Source organism: Callithrix jacchus, chromosome 8 (genome assembly GCF_049354715.1).
Source record: "Callithrix jacchus isolate 240 chromosome 8, calJac240_pri, whole genome shotgun sequence".
Taxonomy (NCBI): domain Eukaryota; kingdom Metazoa; phylum Chordata; class Mammalia; order Primates; family Cebidae; genus Callithrix; species Callithrix jacchus.
This window is the reverse complement of record NC_133509.1, coordinates 108,240,341-108,258,424: the sequence shown is the minus strand read 5'-3', so window position 1 is coordinate 108,258,424 and position 18,084 is coordinate 108,240,341. Positions and strand designations below refer to the sequence as shown.

The window sequence follows — 18,084 nt, the reverse complement described above, 5'->3', positions numbered from 1 at the left end:
GTGAGCCACCGCACCCGGCCAATAAAATATATTTTTAAATACAAATTCACTTGTTTCCTTTTACTTTTGTTTTTGAGATAGTGTCTCACTATGTTGCCCAGGCTGGACTCCAACTCGTGGCCTCCCACCTCAGCCTCCCAAGTAGCTTGGATTACAGGCATAAGCCACTATGCTCAGCTATCTTTTTACATTTTTTTTTCTTTTTACATTTTTAATGTGGCTCTAAAAAGATTTGAAATGAAGCCAGGCACACTGGCACACACCTGTAGCCCCAGGTACTTGCAAGGCTGGGGCCGGAGGATTGCTTGAGCCTAGGAATTCCAGACCAGCCTGGGCAACAGAGTGAGACCCTGTCTCACAACAACAACAACAAATTGAAAAAAATTTTGAAACGACACACATGACCTGCATTCTACTTCTACTGGAGAACGCTTCTCTTGAATCAAGAAAGAGGAGGAGGCAGAAAATACACTGGGGTGTCCACTTGGAAGCCTACCCCTTAATGGGCCTCCTCATCAAAACTTTACCCCCTCCAGACCACTCCCCTTCCTTGCAAGCACATGCCAGTACGTACTATGGCATTAGATACAGTACCAAAAACACCAAAACTCACCTAAACTCTAAATTACTACCCATCATGAACTTCAGTGGAACCCTAGAAATCATGAGACTGGAAAATGTTCACACACAGAATAACATAAATGGGAAGAACAGACACAGAGTTACATGTACATTACAGGGAAATACGCTACAGACTAATTCCATTAATAGATGGGATAAAGGATAATTTTAATTTTTCTTATTATATACTACTTTTCTAATTTCTCCAAAATTTCCACAATGAGCATACATTACTTGTATAATTATAAGAATAGCAGCCACTGACACCACCAACATCCACACACATCTGGGGGCCTAGGAGTCAATCCACCCCACCCACCACTATGGGTGCCCACACACCATCCTTGGGCCTGAGGTCATGCTAGCCCTACCTGCTGTAGCTGGTACCTGCACACATCATTGAAGAACCTGAGGACAGGCTCACCAATGCTTCCAGCCCCTGCAGACATCATATGGGGATCAGGAGAACAGTCCATCCTATCCACCACTTCTGGTGCCTACACACACCATTCAGGGGCCTGAGGACAGGACCACCCTATCCCCTGTCACCACCACTGGTGCCAGGGACCAGTCTAATATCCCCATCCCAAAAAAACTTCACCACAGTCTCCAGTAACGACCAGTCTAAGTCACTGAGGGACTCATAGACACAAGTGACACTGATTACAGCCAAAGAGATCACAGAGACTATACTACTGAACTCACCCAGAATCAAAGCCAAAGCATCCTACCCAACCAACACTATAGATATAAGAAAAAATATTTCCCTCCAAAATCAATTGATAAATCTGAAAAAAGTGACTGTTACACCAGATATGCAGATATTAATGTAAGGACATGAAAAACACAAAAGAGCAAGGAAACATGACACCTCCAAAGGAACACAATCATTGTGCAGTAATGGATCCCAAAGAAAGTAAAATATATGAAGTGCCTGAAAAAGAATTCAAAACAATGAGGCCGGGTGTGGCAGCTCACACCTGTAATCCCAGCACTTTGGGAGGCCAAGGCAGGCAGATCATGAGGTTAGAAGATCAAGACCACCCTGGCCAATGTGGTGAAACCCCATCTCTCCTAAAAATACAAAAATCAGCCAGGTATGGTGGCACATGCCTGTAGTCCCAGCTACTCAGGAGGCTGAGGCAGGAGAATAGCTTGAACCTGGGAGGCAGAGGTTGCAGTGAGCCGAGATTGTGCCACTGCACTCCAGCCTGGTGACAGGGTGAGTCTCCATCTCAAAGAAAAAGAAACAATGGGCCAAATGTAGTGGCTCACGCCTGTAATCTCAGCACTTCAGGAGACTGAGGCAGTTGAATCATTAGGTCAGGAGTTTGAGACCAGCCTGGCCAACATGGTGAAACCCCATCTCTACTAAAAACACAAAAAATTAGCTGGGTGTAGTGGTAGGCACCTGTAATCTCAGCTACTTGGGAGGCTGAGGCTGTGGAATCACTTGAACCTGGGAGGTGGAGGTTGCAGTGAGCCAAGATCACACCACTGCACTCCAGCCCAGGCAACAGAGTGAGAGTCCATCCAAAAAAAAAGGAAAAGAAAAAGAATTCAAAACAATGACATTAAGGCAGCATGCTCCTTATACCATGCCCTGCTCTGCCTACTCTGCATATCTGCTATGCCCACCATTGCTGCAATTCAGCAGCTGGAAGGATGATGGCACCCAGTGGAAGGCAAAGGCTTTGATGAATACATGAAAGAACTAGGAGTGGGAATAACTCTGCAATAAATGGATGCAATGGCCAGGCCAAATAGTGCCATCTTATGATGGCAAAAACCTCATATGAAGCAGATCATCTTGAAAGTAACAGTCTTCTTGTGGCCTGGAAGAGAAGTCTGAAGAAACTATAGCTAATGGCAGAAAAACCCAGACTGTCTGCAACTTTACAGATAATGCATTGGTTCAACAACAGGAACAGGATTGGAAGAAAAGCAAAGTAACAAGAAAACTGAAAGAGAGGAAATTCGTGGTAGATTGTGTCATGAACAATCAATGTCACCTGTACTCAGGTCTATGAAAAAGTGGAACAAAAATTCCATCATCCTTTGGGACAGGTATTAGTTACAATGATGAACAATTCATTTCAATAAGCAAATCTCCATATCATTTCTATTATTTATTACTATGTTCAATTATTTTTATCACAAACATTTTACATGCAACTATTTCAAACTGTTGGTTTAATTGGGATTATCCCTTTAGTTCATTGAGAAATGCTTGTGCTAATAAAAAATAGTGATATTAAAGAAACTCAGGCCAGGTTGCAGTGGCTCATACCTGTAATCCTAGCACTTTGAAAGGCCAAGGCAGGCAGATCACCTGAGGTCAGGAGTTCAAGACCAGCCTGGCCAGCATGGTGAAACTGTCTCTACTAAAAATACAAAAAAAAAAAAATCAGCTGGGCAGGGTGGTGGGCACCTGATTCTCCTGCCTCAGGAGAAGCAGTTGAACCTGGGAGGCAGAGGCTGCAGTGAGCCAAGACCACACCATTGCTCCCCAGCCTGGGCAATAAGGATGAAATTCTGTCTGAAAAACAAACAACAACAACAACAAAAAAAAAAAAAACAAAAAAAAAAAAAAGAAAGAAAGAAGGCAGGGGGAGGGGAGGGAGGCCAGGCATGGTGGCTCATGCCTGTAATTCCAGCACTTTGGGAGGCCAAGGTGGGCAGATCACGAGGTCAGGAGTCTGGGATCAGCCTGACCAACATGGTGAAACCCCATCTGTACTAAATAAAAATACAAAAATTAGCCAGGTATGGTAGTGCATGCCTGTAATCCCAGCTACTCAGGAGTCTGGAGAATTGTTTGAACCCAGAATTGTTTGAAGCCAGGAGGTGGAGTTTGTTGTGAGCTGATATCTTGCCACTGCACTCCATCCAGCCTGGGGGAGTGGGAGGAGGAGAAGGAAAACGAAAAGGAAAAGGAAAGGAAGAAAAAAGAAAAGAAAAGAAAGAAAAAAGGAAGGGAGGGAGGGAAGGAGGGAGGGGGAAGGAAGGAAAGAGAAAAAGAAAAAGGAAAGGGGAGAAAAGAAAAGAGAGAGAAGGAAGGAAGGAACATACAAACAAACTCAGTGAGATACCAGCAAACACAGATTAAAAATACAAAGAAATTGGGAAAACAATTCATAATCTGAATGAGATATTCAACAAGGAGATATCATTTAAAAAACAAACAAATCCTAGAACTGAAGAATTTAATTAATGAAATTTTTAAAATGCAACCAAAAGCTTCAACAGCAGACTAGATCAAGCAGAATTTCAGAACTTGAAGAACTTTGGCCAATCAGGCCCAAAAAATAAAGAAAAGAAATAAGAAAGCTTCTGTGACATCAGGAAAACCAAAACGAAACAACCAAATGTTGAATTATAGGAATTCTAGAAAGAGATGAGCAAAGATGTAGAAAACCTATTTAATAAAATAATAGCAGATACAAGAAGCTCAAAGATCTTCAAATAGATTTTAGCCAAAAGATCTTCTCCAAGGTATATTATAGTCAAGCTGTAAAAAGTCAAAGACAGAAAAGAATTCTAAAAACAGCAAGAGAAAAGCATCAAGTTACATGTACTGGAATTCCCCATCAGGTTTATGGTGGGTTTCTCAGCAGATATCACACAGCACAGGAGAGAATGGGATGAATATTTCGAGTGCTAAAAAAAAGGAAAAACAAAACAAAACAAAAACCTGTGAACCAAGAATACTATACACAGTAAAGCTATCCTTCAAAAATAAAGTAGAAATAATGTCTTTCTCAGACAAGCAAAAACTGAAAGAACTCATCACCACTGGACTGGCCCTTCAAGAAATGCTTAAAGGCATCCTATACCTGGAAACAAAAGGACAGTATCTACTATCATGAAAACACAAGAGTAAAACTCACTTGAAGAGCAGATACACAAATGAGAAAGAGAATGCATTGGTTCAAATGTTACCACTACAGAAAACCACCAAGCCACAATGATAAACAATAAGAAAGGAAGAAAGAGGCTGGGCACAGTGGCTCACATCTGTAATCCCAGCACTTTGGGAGGCTGAGGTAGGCGGATCACAAGGTCAAGAGATGGAGAACCATCCTGGCCAACACAGTGAAACCCTGTGTCTACTAAAATACAAAAATTAGCTGGATGTGGTGGCACGTGCCTGAAGTCCCAGCTACTCAGGAGGCTGAGGCAGGAGAATTGCTTGAACCTGGGGGGTGGAGGCTGCAGTGAGCCGAGATCATGCCACTGCACTCCAGCCTGGCACCTGGCGACAGAACGAGACTCTGTCTCAAAAAAAAAAAAAAGGAAGGAAGGAAGGAAAAAACAAAACGTGTGTAAAGCTTGGCAGTAGGGAAAAAAAGGAAAAACAATTAGTGAAATGACAGGAATAAGTTCTCATTTATCAAGAGTAATCTAGAATGTAAACAGATTAAATCCTCCACTTGATATACACTGGCTTAAGGAATTAAAAAAACATGACCAAACTATACGCTGCCTACAAGAAACTCGCTTCACCTGTAAAGACACACATAGACTGAAAGTGGAGTGATAGAAAAAGATATTCCACACAAGCAGAAACCAAAAGCTAACAGGATTAGCTATATTATGTCAGATAAAACAGACTTTATATAACACCTAAAAAGAGTTAATGACTGTGTAAGGCAAAAAAAAAACAAAACTAAAACTAAAAAGAGACAAAGAATGTCATTAATAATAAGGGAATCAAATTCAGTAAGAGAATATAACAATTCTGAATACATATGTACCTAACACTGTTTTATTTAGAAATGGAGTCTTACTTGTTGCCCTGGCTGGTCTTAAACTCCTGGCCTCAAGCAATCCTCCCACCTTACCCTCCCCAAAGTGCTAGAATTATAGGTGTTAGCCACCATGCCCAGCCAAAACATTAGATTTAAACTTTACTTTAGAGGCCCAGCATGGTGACCCACACCTATAATCTCAGCACTTTGGGAGGCCAAGGCAGGAGGATACTTTGAAGCCAGGAGTTTGAAACCAGCCAGAGCAACGCAGCAAGAGCTCACCTCTACTAAAAATTTTAAAATTAGCCAGACATGGTAGTGTGCACATATATTCCCAGATACTCAGGAATTTGAGGCAGGAGTCCAGGAGGTGGGGCCACAGTAAGTTGTGATCACGCCACTGCACTTCAGCCTGGACAACAGAGTTAGACCCTGTATCTAAAAATAAACAAACAGCACCCACAGACAAAATGAACCTGACATTTATAGAACATTCTAACAGCTGCTAAATACGCATTATTTTCATCAGCACATGAAATATTCTCCAGGATAGCCCATATGTTAGGCCACAAAACAAGCTGCAACATTTTTTTAAATATCTAAATTATACCGAGTATTTTCTCAGACTACAATGGAATAAATCTAGAAATCAATAATAAGGGGAATTTTTGAAACTATAGAAATACCTGGACAGACCAGGCACAGTGACTCATACTTGTAATCCTAGCATTTTAGGATGCCAAAGTAGGCAGGTTGCCTGAGCTCAGAAGCTCAAGGCTAGTCTGGGCAACATGGCAAAACCTGACCACTACTACTAAAAAAAAAATAGTGGCACACACCTGTAGTTCCAGCTACTCAGGAGGCTGATGCACCAGAATCACTTGAACCCAAAAGGCAGAGGTTGCAGTGAGTTGAGATCATGCCACTGCACTCCAGACTGAGTAACAGAGATGCTGTCTTTAAAAAAAAAAAAAAAAAAAAAAACAGAAACACAATGGATTATCAGAGACTACTTGGAACAACTATAAGGTAACAAATTGAAAAGCTTAGGAGCCAGGTGCAGTGGCACATGCCTGTAGTCCCAGCTACTCGGGAGGCTGAGGCGGGAGGATCGCTTGAGCCCAACAGTTCTGGGCTGCAGTGCGCTATGCCGATTGGGTGTCCACACTAAGTTCAGCATCAGTATGGTGACTTCCCGGGAGTGGGAGACCACCAGGTTGCCTAAGGAGGGGTGAACTGGCCCAGGATGGAAACAGAGCAGGTCAAAACTCCCGTGCTGATCAGTAGTGGGATCATGCCTGTGAATAGCCACTGCACTCCAGCCTGGGCAACATAGCAAGACCCCGTCTCCTAAAAAAAAAAAAAACCCTAGAGGAAATGGATAAATTCCTGGACACGTACAACCTTCCAAGATTGAACCAGGAAGAAACAGAAAACCTATAGTGGGTCTTAAAATAGATATTTTTTAAAAAAAGAAATAGAAAACCTAAACAGACCAATAATGAGTCACAAGATTGAATCACTAAGAAAAAGTCTCCCAGCAAAGAAAAGTCCAGGACCAGATAGATGGCTTTACTGCTGAATTCTTCAAACTTATGAACTAATATCAGTTCTTCTCAAACTATTCAAAAAAATTGAAGAGGAAATTATTATTTTTTTTTATTTTTATTTTTTAGATGGAGTTTCGCTCGTTACCCAGGCTGGAGTGCAATGGCGCAATCTCGGCTCACCGCAACCTCAGCCTCCTGGGTTCAGGCAATTCTCCTGCCTCAGCCTACTGAGTAGCTGGGATTACAGGCACGCGCCACCATGCCCAGCTAATTTTTGTATTTTTAGTAGAGATGGGGTTTCACCATGTTGACCAGGATGGTCTCGATCTCTTGACCTCGTGATCCACCCACCTCAGCCTCCCAAAGTCCTGGGATTATAGGCGTGAGCCACCGTGCCTGGCCCAGAAATTATTCTTTTTTTTTTTTTTTATAGTGAACTTTATTTTCATTGGTATTTCATTTAACATAATTTCAACATCAGTCTGTGCTTTAAGATGAGCAAAAGTACAGATATTCTAAATCTCTAAGATATTTTTCACACCGTTCCTCCAAGCAGGGAATGGGATTTCAGGGCCCTCAAAGTTGACACCTGACATTTTACCCTTGAGATTTACCTACAGATACAGAAAAAAGCGATCACATCAATATACAAGAATTGATCTCTATGAGGGTCTTATTAAGCTCTTCTGTAACATACTTGCCACCCCTGTAGGATTGTAATCCTAACGACTGATTTTCCACCCCTCTGCTACGTTTGGTGGCTTTTTTTTTTTTTTTAGGTAAAATGTCAGATGAAAAAATGCTGCCTTTATTTCTCTTCATACATTGAAAATAGTATAATATGCCAGATTTTTAATTCTTCATGAGTCCAAGCTGGAACATGACTTCTGCTAGTGGGGTCTGTTGAACATACTAACTCCAACTTTGGCAACCATCAGCAAACTGGCACCTGCGATTAAACCTGCAGGCATGAATTTTCCAGAGTTGTAGAATCTTATTCCCATAATGCCAGCCAAGGTACCAGATGTAGCTAAAAAAACCCAAACGTTCCTTGGATCCTGAGACAGCTGGTAAGAACCCAGGCCGGTTAGGCTGCCAAAGAGCAGCCCTGCAGCCAGGGATGGCACACTGCACTGAGCCGGTGTCCTGCATTCTTCTCTTCTCTGTCCAGACAGGAGACTATCCCAGGCCTGCACCCACACCGATCTCCCGAAAGCCCGTGGAGTCTACAAGGGCGTGCAAGCCGCGGGGCAGGTCAGCCAGGTCTCGCGGCAGCGGCGGTCACTCCCAGAAATTATTCTTAACTTATTCTATGAAATCAGTATTATCCTGATACAAAAATTAGACAAGGATATAACAAAAAAATGAAACTACAAGTCAATATTTCAGATGAACACAGATGTAAAAATCCTCAGCAATACTAGCAAACCAAATCCAGCAACACATCAAAAACATACACCATGATCAAGTAGGATTCAACCCAGAGATGCAACGATGGTTCAGCATAGGCAAATCAGTAAGTGTGATGCTGATGTCAACAGAATGAAGGACAAAACCATATAATCCTCTCAATAGATAAAGGAAAAGCACTTGATAACATTTGACACCTCTTTATGATAAAAATTCTTGAGCAACTAGGCACAGTGTGAACATACCTCAACAGAATAAAGGTACTATATGACAAACCCACAGTAACATCACACTGAATGGGTAAAAGTTGAAAGCCTTTCTTTTAAGCACTAAAATAAGACAAAGACGCCCACTATCACCACTCCTATTCAAGATAGTACTGGAAGTCCTAGCCAGAGCAATCAGGAGAGAGAAAGAAATAAAAGGCATTTAAATTGGAAAAGAGAAAGTCAGTGTCTCTTTTTGCAGATGTCATGATCATATAGAAAAAGATTCTACCAAAAAATTAATAGAACCAATGAATGAATTCAGGAAAGTTGTAGGATACAAAATCAACATACAAAAATCAGTTTTTTATTTGATTTTGAGGTGATGGGTCACCTGAGCCCAGAAGTTCAAGCGTTTCTATATACCAATGGTGAACTATTACTAGCTGAGAAAGAAATCAAGAAAGCAATCTCATCTGCAACTGGTACCAAAAACCAGTACCGAGGGATAAATGTACTCAAGCCAGTTAAGTACCTCTACAATGAAAACTATAAAACATTGATGACAGAAATTTAAGAGGACACAAACAAATGGAAAGACAACCCATGTTTATGGACGAAAAGAATTAATTTTGTTAAAGTGACCATACCACTCAAAGCAATCTACAGATTCAAGTTGATCTCTATCAAAATACCAATGACATTCTTCACAGAGATAGAAAAACAATCATAAAACTTGTATGGAACCAAAAAAGACCCTAAATGGCCAAAACAATACAGAGCAAAAAGAACAAAGCTGGAGGTATCACACTATCTGACTTCAAAATACAGTACAGGCTGGGTATGGTGGCTCACACCTACAATCTCAGCACTTTGGGAAGCCCAGGTGGGTGGATCACCTGAGGTCAGGAGTTTGAGACCAGCCTGGCCAACATGATGAAACACTGTCTCTACTAAAAATACAAAAAATTAGCCAGGCATGATGACAGGTATCTGTAATCCCAGCTACTTGGGAGGCAGAAGCAGGAGAATTGCTTGAACCCAGGAGGCAGAGGTTGCAGTGAGCCAAGATTGTGCCACTGCATTCCAGCCCGGGCAACAAGAGCAAAATTCCACCTCAAAAACAAACAAGCAAAAAACAGTACAAAGCTATAATAACTCAAACAGCATAGTACTGGCATAAAAACACACATTTTGCAATGGAACAGAAAAGAAAGCCCTGAAATAAATCCATGTGTTTAGAGCCCATTGATTTTTTTTTTATAAAGTCATCAAGAACATATACTAGGAAAGGAACTCTCTCTTCAATAAATGGTGCTGGGAAAACTGGATACCCATGTGCAGAAGAGTGAAACTAGACACTTATCTCTGACCATACACAAAAAATCAACTCAAAATGGATTGAGGCTAGGTGCGGTGGTTTACTGCTATAATCCCAATACTTGGGGAGGCTGAGGTGATGGGTCACCTGAGCTCAGAAGTTCAAAACCAACCTGGGCAATGCAGGAAAACCCCATCTCTACAAAAAACCAACAAACAAAAAAATTTAGCTGGGCAAAATGAACAGCACCATAGACAAAATGGTGCTGTTCAATATCACTAATATGCAAGGAACTGAAACAACTCAACAGCAAAAATATGAAAATATACAAAAGGCCAATGAAAAATGTTCAACATCACTAATCATCAGGAAAATGCAAATCAAAGCCATAACGAGGTATCGTCTCACCCCAGTTGGAATGACTATTAGACAAAAAATGACGGATGCTAGAGAGAGTGAGGAGAAAAGGGAACTGTTCTATAATGTCGGTGGAAATGCAAAATAGTATGACCACCAGAGAAAAACAGTATGTTTTCAAAATCCAAAAAATAGAACTACAACATGATCCAATAATCCTACTACTGGGTATTTATCCAAAAGAAAGGAAATCAGTACATCAAAGGGATACCTGTACCCCCATGTTTACTGTAGCACTATTCACAATAGCCAAAATATGGAATCAACCTAAAGATTCAACGGTTAAGGAAAATATGGTATATACACACAATGGAATACTATTTGGCCATGAAAAAGAATGAAATCCTGTCATTTGCAGCAACATGGATGGAACTGGAGGTCATTGTGTTATGTGAAATAAGCCGGACACAAAAAGACAGATACTACATGTTCTCACTCATATATGGATGCTAAAAAAGTTGATCTCGTGGATACAGTGAGTAGAATGACAGTTACCAAAGTCTGAGAAGTGTGGTGCAGGGTGATGAAGAGGCTGGTTAATGCATATAAACACATAGTAAGATAGAGGGAATAAAGTCCAGTGTTTGACAGCACTGTAGGGCGACTACAGTTATCAGCATATTGTATATTTCCAGATTGCTCAAAGGGAAGAGCCGAAATGCTCCCAACACAAAGAAATGAGGAACATTTGTCCGGGCATGGTGGCTCATGCCTGTAATCCCAGCACTCTGGGAGGCTAAGGCAGGAGGATCACTTGAGGTCAGGAGTTTGAGTTCGAGACCAGCCTGGCCAACATTGTGAAACCCCACCTCTACTGAAAATACAAAAATTAGCCAGGCATGGTGGTGCACACTTGTAATCCCAGCTAGTTGGGAGGCTGAAATGGGAGGACTGCTTGAACTCAAGATGTCGAGGTTGCAGTGAGCCAAGATTGTGTCACTGCACTCCAGCCTGGGTGACAGAGTAAGACTCAAAAAAAAAGAAGGAAATAACTGTGGGAAAGGCGATGGATAGCCTAAATACCCAGACTTGATCATTAAACATTGTATATATGTATCAACATATCACACACACCTCATAAACATGTACAATTACTGTTTATAAAAAAAAATAGGAATGTTAGAAAGTATATTGCTGCCCAGGACAACAAAAAAGGATAGCAATAAAGCTTATTTCCTTTATGCCCTGAAACTCTTTTCCATTTTTTTTTAATATTTTTATTACTTTTAAAGAGACAGGGTCTCACTCCATTGCCAAGGCCAGTGTGGTGCTGCAGTCACAGCTCACTGCAGCCTCAAACTCCTGGGCTTAGGTGGTCCTCCCACCTCAGGCTACCAACTAACTGGGACTACAGGCACATACCACCACATCTGGCTCATTTTTTCTTTTCTGTTACCCAGGCTGGAGTGCAATGGTACAATCTCAGCTCACTGCAACCTCTGCCTCCTGGGCTCAAGCACTTCTCATGCCTCAGCCTCTCAAGTAGCTAGGGCTACAGGCGCCCACCACCACATCTGGTTCATTTTTGTATTTTTAGTAGAGATGGGGTTTTGCCATGTTCCAGGCTAGTTTCGCATTCCTGGCCTCAAGTGATCTTCTCGCCTCAGCCTCCCAGAGTGCCTCCCGGATATAAGCCCCTGCGCCTGGTCCATGCTTGGCTAATATTTTAAAAATAATTTCTAGTTGAGATATGTTGCCCAGACTGGTCTCGAACTCCTGGTTTCAAGTGATCCTTCCACCTCAGCTTCCCAAAGTGTTGGGATTATAGGCTGGGATTAAATCTCCCCGCAGCCCTTTTTCTTCCTTTCTATGAGTCCTGCCAGTCCCTGGGATAGGCTTAGACCACCTCTTTTAGAAGCCAACAAGGCCCTGGGGAACAGACTGGCTCCATGCAGAGCTGGACCCTGAGCGTCCATGGCTCTCCTGCTGGTGAGCCCGAAGGACTGGGCCCCGGCTGAGGCACCAGGGTCCCTGGTGATGGTGAGTCCCGACACAGCCTCACTATCACTACTTCCCCCCTGCTGCCTAGCAAGCACTCCATGTGCTCAGGCATGGTGCCACATGACCCGCCGCAAGTCTGGAAAGTCACTTCTTAACCCCACTGTCCAGATGTGCAAACTGAGAATCAGAAAGGCAGAGCACTTGCCAAGGTCACACAACTTATAGATCGGAACCCAAGTCTGATGTTGACTCTGAGGCCACTGGTTCTTAGCCTCCTGTCACATGGCTCATAGAAATTCTGCCTTCCCTCACCTCAAAGTCCCTACAGTTCACGATATAAATTTGTTTTTTGAATTAGCTGGGCATGGTGGTGCACACCTGTAGTCCCACTACTCAGAAGGCTGAGGCATGAGAATCACTTGAGAGTCCCCATCACGAGTGAGACAAGGCCAAACATGCCTCCCTGCAGTATCAGAAGGCCACCTCTCTAGCGCCATCCCCAGCTCAGCCACAACCCACACCCTTCCTCAATGCGGCATCCACACACCAAGCAAACACTGGCCTCAGTGTCCTTTCTCCGGCAGGTCCTCATGCCCGTAAGTCTCCTTTCACAGCGGGCTGCGGATGATGGGAAGAAGACAGAGGCAGAAGCGGCATATGGAAGACAATCCTTCCTGGACTGCCTCCCTCTCTCAGCACTCAGTCACTCGGTCATTCAACAAACATTCACTGAGTACCTAGCTGTGTAAGGTAAGTTCTATGGCAATGTAAAGAGGAATGTGGAAGCTGGGGACCTGCTCTTCAAGAAGCTTATAGTGAGTAGGTCTAACAAGCCATATATAACCACAGCAGCTCAAGGAAACAATTTTTTTTTTTTTTTTTTTTGAGACGTAGTCTCTTCCTGTTGCCAGGCTGGAGTCCAGTGGCACGATCTCGGCTCACCGCAACCTCCAACTCCCTGGTTCCAAGTGATTCTCCTGCCTCAGCCTCCTGAGTAGCCAGGATTACAGGCATGCGCCACCATGTTCAGCTAAATTTTTTTTTTTGTATTTTTAGTAGAGATGAGGTTTCACCATGTTGACTAGGATGGCCTCAATCTCCTGACCTTGTGCTCTGCCCACCTCAGCCTCCCAAACTGCTGGGATTACAGGCATGAGCCACCATGCCCAGCACAAGGAAACTAACCTAAGTGTCCCACAGAAATGACAGCATGCTGTGGGGACTTAAGAGGGGCAGGGAGCATGCTACTGCTGGGTGGAGGAAAGCAAGCCTGGCTGGTGGGCTCCACGCGAGGCAGGCCTTATGGATGGCAAAGGCTTCAGTGGGGGGAGATGTGGGGGAAGCAGGGTCCAGAGGGAGGACGTGGTGCAGGCAGAAGCCCCGAGGCAGGACGTGCTTGCTGGGTGTGTAGCGAAGGGGAGAGACGTGGGGCCAGGCTCCTCCCTGCCCTCCTGTCCTTACCCTGGGGAAGATGACAGGGCTGTGTGTTACAAGGCTCCACGTCCACAGGCTTGGAGTGCTGCAGGCTCCCACAGTGGCTGGGCGGCCCAGTGGCACAGATGACCTGTCGCCTCCGAGTGCCCGAGCTGCAGCTCTTGGAGCACTGAGGCCCACGGGTGGGAAAGAGAGACCCTGAGGGTGAGGGTGAGGGTAATGGCTGGGGTGGGAGTGGGGGTGGGGGTGGGGGTGAGGATGCACATGGAGAGAGGCAGGGAAAGGTGCCCAGTGGTGCAGGACAGATCAAAGGATGGCGCTCAGGTGCAGCCACCTGCTGGGTCAGGTAGCAGGTGGGGGGTGGAGAACACTCACTAGACCCCAGGCGCCGACATGCCAGGCCTGGTCACTGAGGAGGGGGCAGTCCTCATGCACACAGGGCTCGGTGAGAGGTGGCCGGTCTTCCAAGGAGCATGCTGCAGTATGGAGCAAAGAACCCCTGTCACCCCGGCAAGTGACACTCCGCCTCCGGACGCCGATACCGCAGCTGACAGAACACTGCAAGGACAGAGCTGTCAGCAGGAGCTCCCCTCTGCACTGAGGAGCCACGCCATGTTGGACAGCTAGCAGCCTGCCAGCCTGGTGTGGAGGCGGACAGCACTCAACTGCCCATGTTTTTCCCAGGCCCAGAGAGGCTAAGTCACTCCCCTGAGGTCACACAGCCTGAAACATGGCTACTGACAAGACTGAGGTTGTCACCCATTTGTGTTTTCCACCCATTTGCAATTGGAACACATGTAGGTGCTGGAAGCAATGACTGGCAGCCTAGACACTGCCACCTCCTCCCTTGCCCCAAACAACACACCCAGCTTCTTCCTGCCCACACCTTTCCTGCCCTGCCCTGGGATCCCAGAGAAAGAGGAGGAGCCCTGGGCCAGCCATCCAGGTACTTGCTGGTTCCAGCCTTGGCCAAAGCTTCCAAGGTGACCTAGCAGGTCACTTTACCTCCTAGGACCTCAGTTCCCACCACAGAGGACAGCCCAGCCTGCCCTGCTACTGCCCAGGCCCAGCACCACCCCACCCAGGCCAGGGGCTCACCTCTCCCCAGGGCTCTGGGCTCCAGGCAGCGCAGCGCTGCAGGTTGCAGGCCTGCATGGCAGGGGGCTTCCCAGGCAGCCCGGCACACTCAGCCTCCTCCACGGCCTCCTGGACACCAGCCCCATCAGACGAGATGCAGTACACCAAGCGGGACTGGGAGCCTCCTCCGCAGGAGGCCGAGCAGGACCCCCACGGCCCTGCCTTCCAGCTGGCAGGAGGGAGATTCAGGTAAGGCTGCCCCAGGAGCACGGGCCAAAGCCCAGCCCCAAGGGGCACAAGCCCTCACTCACACAGACGGCCCGAGCCCCACCCCAGCCCATCCTCTGAACCTCCGGCCAGAACAAAGACTAGGACCCAGGCACTCCTTAGTATCCCAGCACCAGGCCTGGCTCTCTGAGCGCTCCCCACTACGCTCCCCACTACTCGGAGCCCCGAGCCTCCCCTTAGCTTTCCTGTCCCCACCCCACCCCCCTTTCTCCTTCCCAACAGGTCCCTGTCTCCCAGTCAGACTCCATTCCTCTTGGCCTGACCTTAGTCAGGGACAGCTCTGGGGAGGCTGTACCCACCTATGTGTGGAGTGGCTCTGCCAGGCCGCACTTGCAAGGACCCGGAGGAAGAGCAGCCCCTGAGGCCCCATGCAAAGCCTAGCCCGCCACCATCCCAGGAGGCCCGCTGCCACCAAGGCCAGGCGGTGATGGGGTGGAGCCAGCCCTGAGGGGAGCCTGTGACCTGCAGGTTACCTGTTCCCACACACTCGCCGGGCCCCAGCAAGGTGCCACGCTCCAGGCCGGTGCAGGTAAGAGGTCCTTTGTGCATGAACAAAGGCATGGCCAATGCCAACAGGCCCTTGGGCCCGACCCCTGGCCCACCCATCAGCATCTGCTGGGCCAAGTCCTCTACCGGCTCAGACAGACAGGGACCTCTGGAACCTTCCCAAACCCTCCTGCCACCAGTGTGGGCATTGAGTACTTCGTGGTCATGAGAGGGCAGACACACCAGCCCTGGGCTCAGGCCCATTCTCTGCCTCCCTCAGGAATAGCTGCCACCTCCTCCACCCTCCGGCCACAGCGTGGGGAGCCCTGGACCCCCCCGACTCTTTGTCCTATACCTAAAGCAGCTTGGAGGCCCTGTTCCCTTCCCACCCAAGTTCTAGGGCCCCATCATGGGTAGAGGGGCTGGCAAGGCCTCACCGCTTGGTCTCTGGGCAAGGGTGAAGGTTGCAGGAGCGGCGGTCGGCCGGCCGTGGCTGGCGCTGGCACATGTGGTCCGGGTAGGCCTCGTGGTCAATGGTACAGAACACCAAGCGGGACTGGTGACCTGTGCAGAGACCCGGCCACAGCGGGCAGCCACCAGTCAACATTCACCAAGCACCTTCCCAAGGCCATACTGCACTCACCCCGAAGCTCATCCCCATTCAGTCTCAGATGACCCCCTGAGGCAAGTGCCAGATCATCCCCAATTGACAGATGAGGAAACTGAGCCTCAAAGAGTTTTCTCTGTGAGTGACCGAGCCCTGCTCTGGCCCCTCATCACTGACCCCAGGCCACACCTCCACTTCTGATGGAGTGTGCCTCCTATGAGAGGCCACTGCCTCTGGGAAGCCCCCTCTGGTTCTGTTCGTTTAGGCTGGGGTCCTTCATGGAGTCCCCAGATCGCCGGGTTTTCCTCAAAGTGACCCCCAAAACACAGAGATTTCTCGCCTACTTGTCCATCTCCCCAGAAGGGACTGCCTTTGAGGAGAGGGCTGTGACTTGCCCACCATGGCTGTGGCCCCGGCACACAGGGCCATGCCCTCCCCTGCCATCCACACCCGCACCTCCACCACACTCCATGCTGCAGTCACTCCAGGAGCCGTGGCTCCAGCTGAAGCCGGGGCTGGGATGGTGCAGAGGCAGGTGGTACTCGTAGTGCACACCGGGGTTGGGCTCCTGGCTGATGAGCTGCCACGGGAGGGTCCTGGTTGGGGTCTGCTGCTGGGGGGCACTCCCACACCCTCCACAGCCCCACAGCCCCTGCCAGCCACAGGCCCAGAGCCACTCAACCCCCATTGCAGAGCTTGGTAGCCTCTTGGGGACCACGTGCCACCCACTCACCCTCTTCCCTCACAGCCCTGTTTACCTCAATGACCAGGGGCTCCGAGATGGGGCCCCGGGCATGGAGCCGCTCCGGGGCAAGGTCCCCCTCAGTACCCCGCTCGTAATGCAGGATGGTGCTGGCTGCTGGCAGGGCCTGGGCCGCCTCAATGGTCCAGTGCCCATTGAGGTAGTATTCCCCATGAACGTTCTTCACAGCTGCGCAGAGGAGACGGCCTCAGTCAGCCAGAGTCGGTGGGGTGGGCAGCACCACACCTCCCCGTTACCCCAAACCTGCCCAGGACCCAACCCAGGCTCTCACCCAGAAAGTTCCTGCTGGCAGCAGCCTCCTCGATGAGGATGCTGGTGGCACCCACAGGAACTATGAGAATCTGGTTGTAGCCTGGTGGGAGCAGAGATGCTGGCTGGGGGTGCTGAGCTACCCTACCCTGGCACCCTCAAATGGCAAGAAAAAGCAAGTCCCCAAGGACTCCAGTGCCGTGCAGCACAGAATGGGAGCAAGCAGATATGCAGGAGCCAGGCAGGGCTGAGCTGCTGGGAATGGCAACCCTGGCAGAGGAAGCTGCTGTGCAAAAGCCAGGGTGGCAGAAAGCTCAGGGCACCTGGAGCAGACTGAGAGAGGGAAGGGATGGGGAGGGCATCCAGGCAGTGGCAGCGGGAGGTGAGACTGCACAAGTGGGCAAGGGTCCAAAGCCCATGGGGGCCTTTCAGATGTGACCTGATATGGTCAGAGCCTTCTGTTGCCACGAGGGCCACTTGGCCTGAAGCCTAGGCCAGAGCAGGGACAGGCAAAGAAGGGGCAGGCAACAGCCCTTTGTTGGAACTGCCCCCACCTCGGCTGAGGTCATTAGCGTCAAAGGTGCCTGTGACAGGGTAGCAGGTTGTGCCGTCACCCCCGCACTGCAGACACTTGTCCTCCTGCTTGGATGAGTCCAGCTGGTGGTCACAGCCGACAACCTGTGGGCAGAGATGCAGGAGGCATGGGAGACGGCATCATGGCCATGCCAGGCCTTGGGTCCCATCGCATCCTAACCCCAGCACCCACACAGCCCAGGCAGACCAGGGTGGTCAGGAGCGGTTCAGTCACGAGGGGACTGGCCTGTGGCTGACAATCACTCATCTGTCTGCTCAGCTCCCATCTCCCCTCATCTGGTAATGATGCCGTTTTCCTTTAGGGAAACCTCTCTTCTGCGGGTCTGAGTGGGGCTCCCCCAAATGTGGGTTTGAGCAGGTCGGAGTGGT

General features: G+C 47.8%; 1 protein-coding gene across 5 annotated transcripts in view; it reads right to left on the bottom strand.

Moving 5' to 3' along the window:
- PAPLN (papilin, proteoglycan like sulfated glycoprotein) overlaps positions 1-18,084 on the bottom strand; it is a 50,777-nt gene that overhangs the window by 19,966 nt on the left and 12,727 nt on the right. For all 5 annotated transcript variants that reach the window (XM_054240140.2, XM_035260948.3, XM_003734031.6 and 2 more), the window contains 8 exons: positions 17,676-17,799; positions 17,144-17,224; positions 16,868-17,040; positions 16,566-16,689; positions 15,940-16,066; positions 14,750-14,957; positions 14,027-14,209; positions 13,679-13,820 (listed from right to left, as the gene is read on the bottom strand). In XM_054240140.2, coding sequence (XP_054096115.2) covers positions 13,679-13,820; positions 14,027-14,209; positions 14,750-14,957; positions 15,940-16,066; positions 16,566-16,689; positions 16,868-17,040; positions 17,144-17,224; positions 17,676-17,799 — 1,162 coding nt within the window. The remainder of the gene's footprint in view (positions 1-13,678; positions 13,821-14,026; positions 14,210-14,749; positions 14,958-15,939; positions 16,067-16,565; positions 16,690-16,867; positions 17,041-17,143; positions 17,225-17,675; positions 17,800-18,084) is intronic.